At 39.5% G+C, this 17,881-nt stretch overlaps 1 protein-coding gene across 5 annotated transcripts in view; it reads left to right on the plus strand.

Moving 5' to 3' along the window:
* The window catches only part of grik1a (glutamate receptor, ionotropic, kainate 1a), a 52,105-nt gene that overhangs the window by 24,002 nt on the left and 10,222 nt on the right, over positions 1-17,881 (plus strand). For 2 of the 5 annotated variants that reach the window (XM_027171750.2, XM_027171751.2), the window contains exons 2-8: positions 3,905-4,072; positions 4,299-4,556; positions 8,718-8,899; positions 9,153-9,206; positions 9,817-9,990; positions 12,844-12,987; positions 17,434-17,541. In XM_027171750.2, coding sequence (XP_027027551.2) covers positions 3,905-4,072; positions 4,299-4,556; positions 8,718-8,899; positions 9,153-9,206; positions 9,817-9,990; positions 12,844-12,987; positions 17,434-17,541 — 1,088 coding nt within the window. Of the gene's footprint in view, positions 1-1,514; positions 2,883-3,904; positions 4,073-4,298; positions 4,557-8,717; positions 8,900-9,152; positions 9,207-9,816; positions 9,991-12,843; positions 12,988-17,433; positions 17,542-17,881 lie in introns of those variants that run through there. The other 3 variants (XM_047804516.1, XM_047804514.1, XM_047804515.1) reach the window with 3 other exon arrangements.

Consider the following 17,881-nt stretch of genomic DNA (forward strand, 5'->3'; position numbering starts at 1 on the left):
ACTCCCAGCCTTAATAGCATGCTCATAAAAGTGTTTTCACTTCACTTAGGATATTATTCTTGGTGGCCAACAGAAGTAATATCCCTTAGAGTATTGAGAGCTATTGTTAGTCCCCACAAGTTTTTTTTACTATAGAACTTTCAACTAAACCAACAATCTCTCTTGCATGATAGACCAGGTTTGATTTTCATATTAGAAAATTTGCTCTTTCAAATTACTTATACATCAATGTCTCAAGTAAATCTTACCAAATTCTGTATTAATTGATTTCTGACATTGATTTACTTTTCTTACTGTTCTTTTATAGTTGCTCTTTTAAGATAATGAGCTGAGATCTACCTTTATTAATCCCCTGTAGAGGAAATTAAAGTTTACATTGCAACACAATTAAGATGAGTAATGTTAATGAATATCAAGAAAGTAGGTTAAAATATTAAAAATTGTATACAAGTCAAGAAGCTTTTATTGTCATTTCAACCATATATAGCTGTTGTAGTACACAGTAAAATGAGACAATGTTTATAAAGGATCATGGTGCTACATAAATCAACGACAGAGCTAAGGACTTAGTAAGTAGTCCGAGCCACATAATGTGAAACCTGGTGCAAACAGTGCAGGACAAGACAAACAAGACAGACAAAAGCCATTGCAGACAAAAAATGACAAGACAATACAAAAAAAGACAATACACACAAGACAATAAACAGAAACAGCACCGACCAGTGTAAATACTGTATGGAGCTGGTGTTGAGTGACCAGGTGAAGTTCTCTGCTAGATGAACACCAAGAAATTTGGTGCTCTTGACTATCTCTACAGATGATTCATCAATATTCAGTGGAGTGGTCGCTCTGTGCTCTTCTGAAGTCAACAACCATCTGTTTAGTTTTTTTGACATTCAGAGACAGATTGTTGGCTCTACACCAGGCAGTTAGCTGTTGCACCTCCTCTCTGTATGCTGACTTGTCGTTCTTGCTGATGAGACCTACCACGGTCGTGTCATCGGCGAACTAGGTAATATGGTTCGATCTGTGCATTGCTGCACAGTAATGAGTCAGCAAGGTGAACAGCAATGAACTGAGCTGGCAGCCCTGAGGGGCTCCAGTGCTCAGAATGGTGGTGCTGGAGCTCATGTTCCCGATCCAGTCTGACTGAGGTCTCCCAATCAGGAAGTCCAGGATCCAGTTGCAGAGGGTGGTGTTCAGTCCCAGCAGGCTCAGCTTCCCAATCAGGTGCTGAGGGATGATTGTATTGAATGCTGAACTAAAGTCTATGAACAGCATTCATACATAAGTGTCTTTATTGTCAAGGTGAGTGAGGGCTAAATATTGGGCAGTGTCAATGGCATTGTCCGTGGAGCGGTTTGGATGATACGCGAACTGTAGGGGGTCCAGTAAGGGTGGTAATTCAGTCTTGAAGTGCCTCATGACGAGCTTCTCAAAGCACTTCATAAGGATGAGTGTGAGTGCGACGGGACGATAGTCATTCAGGTAAGACATTTTAGATTTCTTTGGGAAAATGGTGGTTGTCTTGAGGCACGTAGGAACAACAGCACTGCTCAGGGAAATGTTGAAGATGTCAGTGAAGACATCCGCTAGCTGTTCTGTGCATTTCTGCCAAGAAGGTTGTCTGGTCCTGCAGCCTTACATGGTTTAACTCTGCATAGAGTTCTCCTCACGTCAGCCGTGGATAGGCAGAGTATGTGGTCATTGGGGGGAGGGATGGCCTTCCTTGCTGTTACGTTGTTCTGCACCTCAAACCAAGCATAGAAGTCATTCAGGGCATCTGGAGAGAGGCATCGCTATCACAGGCAGGTGAAGCTATCTTGTAGTTTGTGATCGCCTGCATGCCCTGGCACATGTGCCAGGTGTCTCCACTCTCCTGGAAGTGGCTGTGGATCGTCTGGGCATGTGCGCACTTTGCCTCTCTGATGACTCAGGACAGTTTGGCCCTTGCTGTTCTTAGGGCTGCCCTGTCCCCTGTTCTGAAGGCTAGGTCTCTAGTCATCAGCAGTGCATGCACTTTAGCAGTCATCCACAGCTTCTGGTTGAAGCATGTGGTCATGGTCTTGGAGACGGTCACGTATACTCTTCCAAGTTAATGGACTTGCTGTTGGTGGCAGCCTCCCTGAAGATGTTACAGTCAGTGCACTCAAAGCAGTCCTGAAGAGCAGAGGTGGCTCCTGCTGGCCAGGTTTTCACCTGCTTCAGAACCGATTTAGAGCGTCTGACGAGTGGTCTGTATGCTGGAATTAGCATAACAGAGACGTGGTCTGAGTATTCGAGGTGGGGGCAGGGCTCCGCACAATACACGCTGGGAATGTTAGTGGAAACAAGATCCAGCGTGGTTTCCCCACTCATCGCAAAGTCCACATACAGGTACTAGGGAGCACTGACTTGAAATTTGCGGCGACTTGAATTTGCGGCGAACATCCGGCGATGATAAACAGTCTGTCAGGGTGAACATTCTGAAGATTGCTAATAGCCCCATAGAGTTCACATGGCCTGCATTTCTGTCAGCACGAAACGAGGTGAGCCCATCTAGCTGAATGGCGACGTCCGGAACTCTGTTGCTGGCCACGTCTCTGAAAACAAAGACACAGCAATTTTTAAACTCTCACCTTGTAGTGCGTTCGAGTCAGATGTAGTCCAGTTTATTGTCCAGGGAGCAAACATTGGAGAGTAGAATGGACTGGAGAGCCGGCCAGCTAGGGTTTGGTATTAGCCTAGCATGGAAACCCGCCCGCTTACCACCCTTCCGCTTCCTCGCATCACTTTCGGGGTTCCCTCTCCTGGTCTCCGGTATCAGGTGACGCCGAGGACTGGAGCCCTAGTCTCCGCAGCAAGCCAAGTTCACAAAGCCTTTCCAGCACATCATCGTGCAGGTTGGTTGATGCACGATTTCTGTATTTAATTAGTTTCTGGTGTTTGTATATATGAACATTGCTGTCTCTGGTGTCCATGTACTGGTAGTAGTTGTGCTATAAAAACGTAAGTAAAACCATAAAAAATTTAACTAGCACTATATTGAATCCGGATTGGCCTCTGCGTGCTACTGCCGTGCCGCCATCTTCCATACAATTATATTGATCAGAAATTATAAAACAACATTCAGTTTGTATGTACCTATGCTAGAGTTCTGTTTATAATATGTGTGCAATACATGTACAATATCCTTGGTATTTATATACATGGGCAATATCTTTTGTGTATGTCTTTGTGTGTGGGGGTGTGGGTGTAAGTGTGAGAGAGATGGACTCAGTGGAGGCTTTAGCAGTGTTGCTGTAGCATTACAGAATTTTACTTTGTTTCTGTGAAATTGTAACATGTGTTTGAGTCTCACTGCAATATTAAACATTCATTAAATATTTACACTGAGTTTTAATGTCTTTGAAGCAACTTCACTACTGTGGGTAATTTGAGCAATTGTCAACAGCAGCCACATTCACCATCACCTTGCTGTACAGCCTGGCTTTGCCTTTGACTTCTTAATATGTGATATTAGATGTGTTTTAAATAGACACATCTAATACTTTGAAATTCAAAATGTTCTAACAATTTCCAATTTAATGCATTGTTGGCAATACCTACTACAGTTAACAACAGATTATTTTACCATGGCAAGGAAAAAGTCTTTATAGTTTATATGGGGCATAATTCATTATTTCCATTATGATTTCATTAGTCAAATCATTTCCTTCTTCCTTATATGTAGAGTTAAAGTCTATCAATGGTATTCAATATGCATTACACTAATATTTATAGTTGTTGTTTTTTTTTTTAATTTATAGATGTTTTTTCACTTTTAAATGTCAAAATAACAATAGGCATTCACATATGCAAATATTTTGTTTTGTTCTTTATCTCATTTTTCACCATTTGTTTGTTCCTCTGTCTACATTTGCAGGGGGCATATTTGAAACTCGGGAGAATGAGCCAGTGAGCGTGGATGAGTTAGCCTTCAAATTTGCTGTTACAAGTATCAACCGAAACAGAACACTAATGTCAAACACCACACTGACCTACGACATCCAAAGAGTGAACTTTTTTGACAGCTTTGAAGCCTCCCGTAGAGGTCAGCATTCAAATCATGCTGTATAACTATGAGTAATAATTTTACTTTTATTTAACTTTTTCAGTTAATTTATTCTTATATTTCATTTCTTCTCTTTGTTACCTGTTTTACTTGCATGTTTACTCATTCTCTGCATTTAATTTTGTACCCTGATTACCTTTTTTTGTTTTCTCTTTAAACATTCCATATTCATTTTTGTTACTCCTTTATATCTACCATCTCTTAGCATGTGATCAATTAGCTCTAGGGGTTGCTGCAGTGATTGGTCCTGCTCACAGTTCATCAGTCAGTGCGATTCAGTCCATCTGTAATGCACTGGAAGTCCCTCACATTCAGACTCACTGGAAACATCACTATGTGGACAACAGGGACTCCTTCTTCATAAATCTCTATCCAGAGCACAGCTCCATCAGCAGGGCCATTTTGGATGTTGTGACCTTCTATAAGTGGAAAACTATAACAGTTGTCTATGAAGACAGCATAGGTGAGTTAAAAAGTCAGTCTGACAAGGTTTGTGATTGTATTCCGTTTATTAAACATTTTACTTTACAGAAATAATACGGGACGTAACAATTGTTTAACTTACTCAGGAGAACTTTGTAAGATTTTCCCTGAGTTTTAAATTTTTTTTTACATTTGAGGAGGGGGCTTTGATAGGGCACATAAATGTAGCACTACAGTATAACAATAGTTTGGCTGGAGGCTAAAGGCTAAACCTAGCCAACCGGCTTTTCTGTCAGTATTACTGGCTAATGTGCACTCTCGACAATAAAATGGATGACCGCAGACTCCGACTGAATTCCCAGGCTGGAACAAGGAATTGCTGTATGCTTATCTTTACGGAAACGTGGCTGCAGAGCGACGTCCCCGACACAGCTAACCAGCTGCATGGACTGATGCTGTACCATGCGTATAGATGCACCGAGTAACTTCCATTAAGAGCCACGGTGGCAGACTCTGTGTTTATATAAACAATGATGGGTGTATGAATACCATAATAGTCGCTACCCACTGCTACCACAGCTAGAGTTTTTAGCGGTAAAATGCCGGCTGTCCATTCTACCATGGGAATTCACTGCTATTATAGTAGTAGCAGGGTACATTCCTCCTGGTGCTGGTGCTAATGAAGTGCTGCAAGAGCTGCACAATACCATCACTGAGCAACATATGACCCACCTGGATGCGTTTTTCATTGTTGACAGAGATTTTAACCATTCAAAACTGGAAACTGCTGCACAAAAGTTTTACCACAGCACTTTATCTCACTTTTGGCCTCTTAGGTCAGTAAGGGCTCAAGTCCATGCAAGTCCATAGCTATACCTTAGGAACAGGTGCTCTGCCTGGACACATCCGACATGAGAAGGACACTATCTACAGTCAACCCATGGAAATCTGCTGGCCCACATATTGTACCAGAGAGAGTGCTCAGGGACTGTGCTGGCAGGTATCTCAAAGACATTTCTAACATTACCTTGAGCGGACTGTGGTCCATGCGAGATGCGAGACCAGCATCACCCCAGTACCGAAGTACCGAAGTCAACAGTCATATGTCTTAATGATAACTGCCTGGTAGAACTGACTCCCATCATGATGATGTGCTTTAAGCGTCTGGTGTAAAGACACATTCACTCCACTTTGCCCACCTCACTGGACCATGCAATTTGCATACTGTCCCCGCCACACCACTATCTTTCTCATCCTGCACTCTGTCCTCTCTCATCTGGACACAAAGGACACATATGTTAGAATGCTGTTCATTGACTTCAGCTCAACATTAATATGATCATCGACAGCAACTGGTGAGTAAAGTCTCTCTACTGGGCCTCAACCCTCCACTCTGTTACTGGATTCTAGACTTTGTGCATTGGATTTGATTCTAGACAGTGTGCATTGGAAGCAGAGCATCAGGCACCATTACACTGAGCACAGGTGTCCCACAAAGCTGTGTGCTTAGCCCTCTGCTGTTCATGCTGATCACCCTCGACTGTACGGCAAAAGTTGAAATCCAATGTCATTGTCAAGTTAGCTGATGGCACCACAGTAGTGGGACTTATCAGAAATGACAAATGTAACTCAGCTGACTACCCTCCCCTGCTCACCAATTAATTTTCATGGGGTACACATTTCTGATGACCTCACCTGGAATACAAACAGCAACTTTACATTGAAGAAGGAACAATTTACATTTCTGTCAATTAGCAGACACCCTTATCCAGAGTGACAATTTATACAACTGAACAATTGAGGGTTTAAGGGCCTTGTTCAGGGGCCCAGCAATGGCAGCTTGGTGGACCTGGGATTCAAACTCATAATCTTCCGATCAGTAGACCAATGCCTTAACCAGTAGATTACCACATCCCCAAGTGCTACTTGCTAAACATGGCACAAGACTAAAAGATAGCCAGCCTCCCACCTCCCATCCTTACCACCTTGTACAGAAAAACTGTGGAAAGCGCACTGGCCAGCTACGTGTGGTATGGAAATTACAAAACTTTCAAACACATGACCCTAAAGCGCATAGTGAAGATAGCTGAGAGGACTATAGGGGTCTCCCTCCCTTCTATCTAGGACATCTTCCAGGCACTCTGTATATGCAGAGCCTCTGCCATTGTGAAGGATCCCTCCTACCCCTCCCACAATGTGTTTGAGCCTCTGCTATCAGGCAGGATGTTCCACAGCAGGACAAATCCCACAAGGTTCTGCAACACCTTCTTTCCCCAAGCTGACAGAGCACTGAACACCCTGATGCCCCTCATAGACATCAACACACGTCTGTCAACGCAACTCAGCCACTTTACTGTACACTAATATCTAATCTGCAATGATGTCTGCAGAATGAGGTTTACACAAAAGCACAAGTAGCACAAAACATGTATATCAATTTTTCTTCAACAGCAGTGGTACCTCTGCTTTGGTCAAAAGGTTTTAAGAAGGTGGATAGACAGGTTTTAGTAGTAGACATAGAATATGGGGGCAATCTTATTAGTGAGTTGGTAGTTCTAATTAAAATGATACAGGGTTAACATACGATTTTAAATGGATCAATGAATTGTGGACTTATTCCTTTCAGGTTCTAATATCTGAACACTTCTTTGAAGATTACTTCTGCATTTACATGAGTGATAATCAGTGATTGTGCACCTTTACTGGCATTTTTACTACAATCTACAATACAAATGACAAATTCAAAGAAATGGCCAGGGTCAATACACACATGTAGAGCCAGGGGAACACAGAGAAAGAGCACAAAGTTTGGGACACAAAGGAAAATAGCTCTTTACTCTCTTTTGGCATAGAACAGGCCTGTCGGCTTTGGAATTTCACAGCAGGTTGTGTTGACGCGTTTAAGGCCGCTTTAAATCCCAGCCAGTCATGCCCTAGAAGTTGGCTATGGTGCACTTAAAGGCATGTAGTATGTCCTGAGGATTGGTGTCCCCCTTTAGCCCCTCTATCTTTCATTCGTGGACAGGGCACTAAGAACCCTGTAGATGGCTACTCTGAGGCTTCCTTAGTGCTGAGGGCATTCAGCTGCAGGAAGCACCGGGTGATATGGAGCAGTTAATCCATCTGGGACCACGGGATAATGGAATAAGGCAAACAGAAAAGAATCACGTTGCTAACACCCAATACTTTCCTGCGGCGGACTCTGGCTGTCCACAGGAGTCTTCTCCCAGATGGTGAGGAGTTCGGAGTTGCTCCTGATTGGTCCGAGCGGTGAAAGCCTTGGTGCTGAAATGCTGCTATTTCTTCAGCACCGCAAGTTCAAGGGGACAAGGAATGTTTTTCTTGACTATGTGCAGTAATGTTTATGCTGCTGTCACAACATATATCTCAGAATCTCTCAGAAAGGCCAGGTTCAGATCAGAATACCAAAATTCACAGATCCAGATGAGTAATTTAAAAGTGAGAACAAATAAGCAGGTCATACAAAGATCAAGGCATGATACAATAACATTAATAACAATAATAAAAACTAAATATGATTGACAATTAATTTGTTTGAAAGAATTTGTCATCTGTTAAAAGTAATTGACCACTAGTATTAAGTGTTTGATCAAAATATGTTGTTGTCAGGCTAACTAGCTAATTAGTAGGAAACTGGAGTATCAGGCACTGCAGACTAGGTTTTGTTTAAAATGCAGAAGAAACATATAGCTATATAGTGTGAATTTTAACCTACAGTATAAATGTCTCTAACTGTATGGTCACACTAGTGATGTCATACTGTAAATATATGTTCACAAAAGTTTACATGCCCACTCCAAGCATTTTTTTCACAGCCATTTAAGCCATTACATCCAGTAAGCTTCAGGACACCATAATAACCCACTGCTTATGTCAATTAACAAAATCCTGGTTGCATCCTCTCTGTTATACGACTTCCAAATACAAAGCAAATTTTTATGTTTAGAGGTTTAAATAGCTGTGGAAAAGTGTAAATTTTAGATTAAAGAAAAGTATAAGCATGGTTAATGAGCTAAATAGATAGAAGACAATTAGGGTCGCAAAGCCCCTTTGGTGATACAGTGCAGCACTATCCTCACTCCAGGGAAATCAATAACATGCAACTACTGCAGCACAAAATGAGTTTGTTCCCCGTAATTATTGTGATCTTTATTTGTTCCCTTTATGCTCACTTTAACAGGCCTAATGCGCATGCAGGAGGTGATCAAAGCACCATCCAAGAATGGTATGAAGGTGCGTATTCGGCAGCTGCCCACAGGGAGCAGTGACGCTCGCCCACTTCTCAAGGAGATGAAGAAGGAGCAGGAGTTTTATGTCATTTTTGACTGCTCCTATCAAATGGCCTCTGAGCTGCTTAAACAGGTGTCAGATGCTAAAGAAAAAAACACAAATTTGTTTGACTCTTAAACTCTTAAAGGTCTTTGTATTGTGAAATGTTCCAGTCAGACTGAAGGTATGTGGTTTTGTTATGTAAGCTTTTGTGATTTTATTCATGAGTTTCTTCTTTGTTCTTTGACTATATTTAAAGCATCATTTTATTATACTTAAAATATAGTTATTTATAAAGAATTGTAAGCTATAGTGCATTCTTGTTTTTTTTCCCCCCTGCATATAGCTAATGTCAATGGGAATGATGACTGAATACTACCATTTTTTCTTCACTACTTTGGTAAGTTTGCAAAACCAGTAAAATGCTTATTCCAATTTTAGCTGTCATACACACATTCATATTCTGATAGCATGTAGTGAAATGCTTTGTTGGCTGAAATAAATATGAATAAAAATATTTAATCTGTATTAACAGATGCTGAAGTTTTTAATAATAATAGCACATGCAAATATCATGTAGGCTCCACATACAACTCCAATTGTATGCTTTATATTCAACCCTCAGACCATATACATATGTGTATCACCCCACTTGATCACACAGTTACTCTATATACTGTATAAGTATTATTTTCACTTATTAAATTTATCAGTTCAATAATAAATGTTGAGGTAGTATAATTGCAGCCTCATACAATCTTTTCAGGGAATCAGGGCATTTAGTACAAAAGTAATTCATCAGCTGTGCAGTCAAACTATCAATGAGTTTTAACCTCCTAGAGCCTCAGAAGCACTTCACAGCTGATGAATGGTCTTTGTCGATAATGTCCTGTTTTTCTGGAAAATTTCTATACTTTGCTGTTTCCATGTCTGCTATCTCTCTCACAGTTTTTCACAGAGGAGTCACCAGCTTCTATCAGTCTAAAAAAAACTTCTTGCCTACTTTTAAGGATCTTTTTGCACTTGACCTGGAGCCATACCGATACAGTGGTGTGAATATGACTGCTTTCCGCCTGCTAAACCTGGATAACCCCAATGTTGCGTCTGTTGTTCAGAAATGGAGAGCGGATTGGCAGTTTGCCCCATACAGACCTGAAAGTAGCCTGATGAGTGGCATGATGACTGTAAGGATTGATCTATTCCACTTGTCAACCATCAATTAAAGCTTCATTTTAACCATGTGTGTTAGAGGTGTAATAAATATCTTGAATAGAATTCATGTATTTTATCTCATCTTAGTTATGTGTACTGTGATTTTTTTTTTCATTAGTTATGTTTTCAAGGTTAATGACCAGAATACAATGCACAAGTGAGAAAGCCAGCATTGTACACTAGGTAAAAATAGTCAAACTGGTTGAAGTTGTTTAAAAAAAGATGGCCCACTCAAGAGGGTAACCTAAAAAGTAATGCCTCTATATTCCAGACACATATTTACTGAAGATGGCTTCCGCATAACACTTGCACAGATGTAGAATTAACACAAATTGACATCCTAAAAATTGGTCTGATTGGATGCTAAACTACACAATCATATTTAAACTTAATTAAATTAAAACTTAAAATTGTAACATTTGATCCTTGACATTTCTTCTTGAATTATGATAAAAGATTCTTTAGTTTCTTGCTAATATTTTATACATACAGTTGTGCTTAAAAGTTTGCATACCATGAATGAAATTGTTAAACACTGCCATTTATTTTGAAAATATGACTGATAATGCAAAAGAATATTTTCTTTTTTAATGATAGTGGTCAAGTGAAGTCATTAATTATCACACAGTTTTTGGAGTTTGAATCCTTTTTGAAACCTAAGGATAACTGAAATCACCTAAACAACCCTGATCAAAAGTTTACACATCCTTGAATTTTTGGCCACATTATAAACACACAAGTTGACACACAGAGGTTTGAATGGGTATTAAAGGGAAGTTTCCACACATGTGACTCATTGTAATTACTGTCTGTACATAAATAGTCAGTAGTTTCTCAGCTCATGAGACAATGCTAGATACTGCACTGTGGGGAAGACAAAAAACTGCCAACCTGCGTAATAAGATAGTTGGACTTAGTAGGAAAGGGGTATAAAAGATATGTAAGAACTTGAAAGTGCCAGTCAGTACTGTTCAAACTCAAAGAGGTAGAAATAAGAGGTTCTGTTGATACTAAGTCACGGTCAGGTAGACCAGGAAGATTTTACCCACTACTGCCAGAAAAATAGTTCGGGACACAAAGAAAAACCCACAAACAACTTTGAGAGAAATACAGCCTGCTCTGGAAAAAGTGGTATGATTGTTTCAAGGAGCACAATAAGGAGATACTTGAATGCAAAAGACATATGTAACCACAGGAGTTGCCAGGAGAAAGCCATTACTGCACCCATACCACAAAAAAGGCCTGTCTTCAGTATGCCAAACAAGAACATTCCTCACAGCTTCAGGAGTCATTTGGAGTGATGAGACCATAACTGAACATTATAGTCACAACCATGGCCTATGGTGAAAAGTACACCATCCCTACTGTAAAGCATGGTGGTGGATCTCTTATGTTTTGGGGCTGTGTGAGCTCCAGTGGCACAGGGAAGTTAGTAAAAATTGATGGCAAGATAAAATGCAGCATGTTATCAGAAAATACTAGCAGACAATTTGCATTCTACAACATGTAAGCTGCGCATGGGACACTCTTGGATGTACCAACAAGACAATAAACCAAAGAACAAGGCAAGGTTGATCCTCCAATGGCTACAGCAAAAAAAAAAAGGTGAAGGTTCTGGTGTCAGGATCCAGCCCAGACTTTGGCCACGTGGTTTTGTTTATGTTCTGTGTCATGTGTCTGCCCTGCCCTTGTCTCTTCCTCCCTGCCTGTGCACACCTGTTCCTGATGTGTTAATTGTGTTGTGTATTTAACAGTGCCGCATTGCCTACGGTGGCGCAGAATCCTTGTCATCCTACTGTATGTCGTCTGGTCATGTCATGTTTTGAAGAGTCCTTGTCCCTGCTTTGTGTTTTTTAGTTAAGAAATTCAGTTTATTTTATGCTATCCTGCATTTGGGTCTGTTTTTATCCCCACATTGCTGACATATGGATTTGGCCATCACAGTCTTCTGACCTCAATATCATTGAGCCACTCTGGGGAGATCTCAAACATGCAGTTTGTACAAGAAAACCCAAAGTTTTTTTTACAGGAAATGGAGGAATTTTGCCAGGAAGAATAGGCAGCTATACCACCTGAGATAATTAAAGACCTTGTGCACAATCATTAAAAGACTGCATGCTGTCATTGATGCTAAAGGGGGCAATACATAATATTAAGAACTGAAGGTATGCAAATTTGGAACAGGGATTATTTCCTTATTTTCTATTTTGTTTTGTTTGATGGTTGTGCCATTTTGTGATGCCTCACATATTAACGTGAGTCCTATACAAAATAAAATACATGTTACTCTTACTCATGTTTTCTTTAAAAAATGGTACACATCTTGCAAATTCTCCCTAGGTATGCAAACTTTTGAGCAGAACTGTATAATCTATATAATAATCTATAATCTATATAAATACAGATTTACCAAATTTTAGCCCTGTTTGTTAATTACCTTCTGTGCCCATGGCGCAGATTTCTTTCTTACATTTTCAATGAGACATTAACAGAGACACAGCTCCAGTCTTTGGAGGCTGACTAAAAACTTCTATATAACTTCATAAATGCTGAAAAAAGATGTTGCAGCATTGGAGTGGTCTATGCTCTAAGCCATGCTGCTGACTGTGCATAAAGCCTCTTAGAGAGCACACTGTCCTATTATATATTGGAGGCAACACATACTGTAGAAGCCATTACTCTCTGCCGTCTTTCTGACAATTTCAGTCAGTCACCTTTGAACCATTGCATATTAAGGTGTCAACAAGTTTTAGGAAAGACTGCTTTAGGTTGATCTCTATTTTGGAATAAAAGAATATTTTGGAATCAGTCTTATTTCTATGCAGACGTCAGCCGCTCTCATGTACGATGCTGTGTTCATGGTTGCCGTGGCATCCCAGCGGGCCAGTCAGATGACAGTGAGCTCTCTGCAGTGCCACAGGCACAAACCGTGGCGGTATGGACCCCGCTTCATGAACCTGTTTAAGGAGGTGGGTGGTCTGTCCATAAAATCACAAAAAGAAAGCAACACAATGAACAACACATCAATAAATAAAATAAACATTCTTCTGCATAGCTGACTAATTTCTCTCTCTCAGTTAATAAACTAATACTTAGTTATAAACCACAAGCAAGAATAGCACAATTCAAAATATACCATATAAAATAATTAAAGATTTATTCAATTAAATTTATTTGTATAGCTCTTTTAACAATTCATATTGTCTCAAAGCAGATTTACAGATGTATAGGATAAGAAAATAACAATAATAATAAATAAATAACACATACATTTAAAGTTTAAAATTAATTTTAAAATATTCATTTAAAATTTAAAATACATCTATCCCTAATGAGCAAGCCAGATGTGATGGTGGCAAGGAAAAACTCCCTGAGATGATATGAGGAAGGAAGCTTGCACGGAATCAGACACATAAGGGGACTCATTCTCATGTGGATGACACTGGACAGTAAATAATTTAAATGTAAATAATGTCATTTCTACAACAATAATAATAATTGTGTAACTCAGAGCTCCTGAGGAACTAATGGGACAGAGTGTTCAACATGGACCCAACACTAATTCCTTCCTGTCAAATTATTCAAATTATTTTAAGTCTTCAAATTATTGCTAATAAAGACCAGACCATACAACTGACTGACAAAACAAATGGTTCAAAATGGCATGACAGTCTCCGGACGGCCTCATACACAGCAATCCCATGACTGACTGTCTGAAATGACAATACCCTGCCGGGGATTGATCTGCAACCAGGGGTAGAATGTCTGGATTGACAAAGTAAGTCTGTAAGAAGAGAAGAACAGACTAGAAACTCAGAACACTGGGAGTTTGGGAGTGGCATGTATAGCTCGACACAGAGGGAGAGAGAGAGAGAGAGAGAGAGAGAGAGAGAGAGAGAGAGGAGGGATCAAGTGCAGACAGGGACTACGGCAAGACTAGCTATGACAGCATAACTAAAAGGGAGAGCCAGAAGGTGACAGAAACATCCTATAAAGCATCCCACCACTCCACGGTCTGCAAACCTGACCGACTTGCGAGGATGGTAAGGTGACAACATCCAGATATCCCAGTTCACCAAAGACTTTTACCACAAACCCTCCAGAACTGTAGCAAAATACTGATTCTAAATAGTCAAGGCAAGTAATTAGATTCTTTTAAAGACTGTAATTCTGGAAAACAAGATTTAATGTTGTCCATTTTCTACAGTTTGTCTTTTATAACTTTCCTTTAAACCCCTTACCACTGGTCCTCTAAAAGTACATAAGGTATTTACAAGGTATTTGTAGCTTTTAAACTACTGTTAGGTACCGAAGCAATTTTTTGTGTTTACTGGAAAGTATTTTACCGCCAAATTCAAACAATCCATGCCATAACATAATTAGAGGTTATAACAGTACACAGACATACTGTTATAGCCCTATTTTATATTATTCATCAAATGTAACACGAGAGATTAAAATGAAAAACCATTGCAATTTTGGAATCTTAAACTGCATTTTAGTACTGGAATAGCAGTAACAATTTTTTACCTCCAAGTTTGTTTATTTGATGCATTACACTTTTATTCACTTTACCTGAAGGCTCCCAAAGATGCCAAAGATATTTTTCAGGCCAGAATATGTGAGCAGAAAATGGACTTTGATAAATGTGTGGCTTGATGCACTCTGAATGTAGTTTAAATCACCAGCCTTGTCCATTTTATAGCTTGCGCTTACCCTTTGCTCGAAGAATTCATCACACAAAAGATGACTATTAAATGAGTTCCTGGAGGTGCTTTAGGTTGTAGTACTCCTTCAACACAATTCCAGTTACTGTAAGTTTTCAAGATGGCCTACAGACATCAGACTCAAAAATTCAATTTTGAACATTCAGCTCCAGAACCTTGACTTGAATGAAAATGCAATGCAGCTGCCTGCTTTTTGTCATGTGGCAATGTGAGATTAGAGCAGCTTAATATGTATTAGTTATTACTGTATTAGGATTCTCAGTATTTCTAATGCCCATTAAATAATCGTTCAGTTAAATGCTGTGGTGGAAATTTTGACTAGAAGAGATGTTTTTAAGGGCCTTTCCTTCTATGCTTGTTACTGGTAGTTGTTGTGACTAGAAATTGTTATTGCAAGTGGTTGTTTTTGTAGAATATTACAAGGACAGAGGGGACTGGAGACGAGTTGGTGTGACTTAGGCTCATAAACTGCTGTAGTAGACCTGGGTTAAGGACAAGATTAGCTTGATCAGGAGGTGCACAGGCATTTTGCATCTAAGCCAATGATTGAGGATGTTTTTCTTTTACATGTTTTTTCTGTTTGAATCATGCATATAAAATCTTGATGTGATCAATAATCGGGGCCCTGGCCTTACTCATGCTACACGAGGAGTGTTGGGTTCTGTTGCATAGCAGCACACAAATTGTGAAACCTTTTTACTCTTGCCTGTGCCTACCAGTGTGATACTTTATACTTTACATCTCTAGAAAATTAAAACTTCCACGACAATGCTTAGTCACATATATTCCATCTTTTTAGGAGTACTTGATAAATTGTCCTAATAATTACTGTAAATAATTTAAATTAAATAATCAATGCAATATTATGTGCATATTAAACTTGCAGAACATTGTGTAACCATATAAGCACAATTTAATATTTGTTTATATCATGCAAACTGAATGCCTTCAGTAATAATGGACAATGGAATTATGTGAGTTCGGAAAACACTGCATATTTGAATGGGAACAGAAGAACAGTATTTGTGACTAATTCGTTTTTTGTTAGCTAATTTATTGCTCTCCAGTAGTGGATGTGAGAAGAGATTCAGAGAGTATAATTAAGGCAGAAAGCATTCAGAGAGAGAGCGAGAGAGAGAGAGAGAGAGAGAGAGAGACGGACACACTCAAATGACTCCAGATGGCATGTTTAAATGACCCATAAAAACTCAATTACTGCATTGTTAAGTTGTTTAACTTTTTTGCATTGTGATCTTTTCCACAGTTTATCCACAAACCTATAATACTAACCAATGTACCGGATCTGGTTTAGGGTTTGAGCGCTTCATCATATGCTTACTGCCGTGCAGATTATACTGTGGAGCTATGCTTTGCCCTTCAAGGCCACATTTCAATGTTGAAGCTGGTATAGCTTTCCTCACTATGGCTCTTATTTCACAAGCCCTGTGAAATAAGTATCCTGAATAGAACAAGGTCATGAATTCTTCTCTCCTTAGCTCTTTTAGAAAAATCTCAGCAATATACTTGAGACTACTTGAAGGTTTTATTTTATGTTCTGTGTGTGACAGATATACTGTATTTGACAGTAGTATGTATTTTACATCATTTAAAATTTTGTGCATGTTGATAACAGCTATATATCCTGGCTCGTGTCACTTTTTGTTTCATGGTTCATTCACCTTTGTAGAATGACAGCATTTTTCTCTGTCTCATTACTGTTCATTGCAGGGGTGCGCAAAATCTAAAGCTTGAGGCTTAAGGCACAGCTGTGTGTAGTATTTTCTTTTGTCTAACCTGACTGGATTAACAGTTAATTATCAAAGCCTGAGCTGAGTCCTGTGTGTTGGATCGGAGAACACACACACACACACACACACACACACACACACACACACACACACACACACACACACACACACACACACACACACACACAGCAGTGCTGTCATCCTTCTGTACAGGATTTGGACTTCCTTCTTCTGAATGGTAATGAGATAAGGGAGTAGAACTGTGATCATCACAGAGAGGAAATGTGTAATGGCCTGGTTTTGTGACAGATCATGACTGGGTGTTGTGACAGGTTGGAAATCTACTTATGTGAAAACCAGCATCAGTGACTTTGGCTAGCAGTATGGCTATCATAAATCAAAAGAGTTGCCTGTTTACATTAATACATCATCTTCCATTCCCCAAGCAGTATTTCTGTTAATGCATCTTTCAAAATGCAAAGTAACTCAAGCATTATAACAGCATGTGCTTTACCTTACCACCATTATTTGAGTCACAAGAAAGTATTTAATATCATTCTTGGTCTGACCCAAATATGGTACTCTTTGCGGTAGTTGCAGGTGAAACTACTAATCAAAAAGTTACATTTTGTTGAATAAATTAGCATTATTTTAAAATGCAGTTACTGAATTACAGTGAGGTAATAGCCCTTGCATAAGCAATGAGTATTCACCCGTTGAATTTTTCAACATTTGAGTCTGCAGTTGCACATTAGGATCCCTTCTTGCAAATTCTTATTGACAAAGTTCTGTCAGATATTATGGAGGCTATGAACAATTACAATGTGTTGCTAAAAGTTGACTTTGCTTGTTCTGCATTGATGACTGAGGTGTAACTTAATAATTAACTGCAAATCTCATCTAAGCATTTGTCTCTTCTTCACCTTGGTGAACACCCCAGGCTCGATGGGACGGACTGACAGGACGCATTGTCCTTAACAAGACTGATGGACTGAGGAGAGACTTTGATTTGGACCTCATCAGCCTTATGGAGGAAGGTACAACAAAGGTGAGGCAGCTTAGGTAAAGTTCTGAAAAAAGAAAATTTTAGAGCGTCTAATGGAGCAGTACTTGGACTGGTGGATCATTGACAGATTTGTCTAGATCCAATCTATTCATTACATTCTTCTTTTTGAATGTTATATAATGTACCCTGGTATATGAGTATGAGGTTTACAGAAAATGGGACTGTTTGTCTACAATAAGGCTTGTATTTGGTTGTATAACTTTTGCCTTTAATAATTTCAACAGACTGGCGACCTACTTTCATCAAACTTTGACATTCATCATTTAAGTTGCTTTTCTGGACATTTACTGAAGCTTCTTTCAGTTGTTTGTTTTAGGATATT

This window comes from Tachysurus fulvidraco, chromosome 20 (assembly GCF_022655615.1).
Source record: "Tachysurus fulvidraco isolate hzauxx_2018 chromosome 20, HZAU_PFXX_2.0, whole genome shotgun sequence".
Classification (NCBI taxonomy): Eukaryota; Metazoa; Chordata; class Actinopteri; order Siluriformes; family Bagridae; genus Tachysurus; species Tachysurus fulvidraco.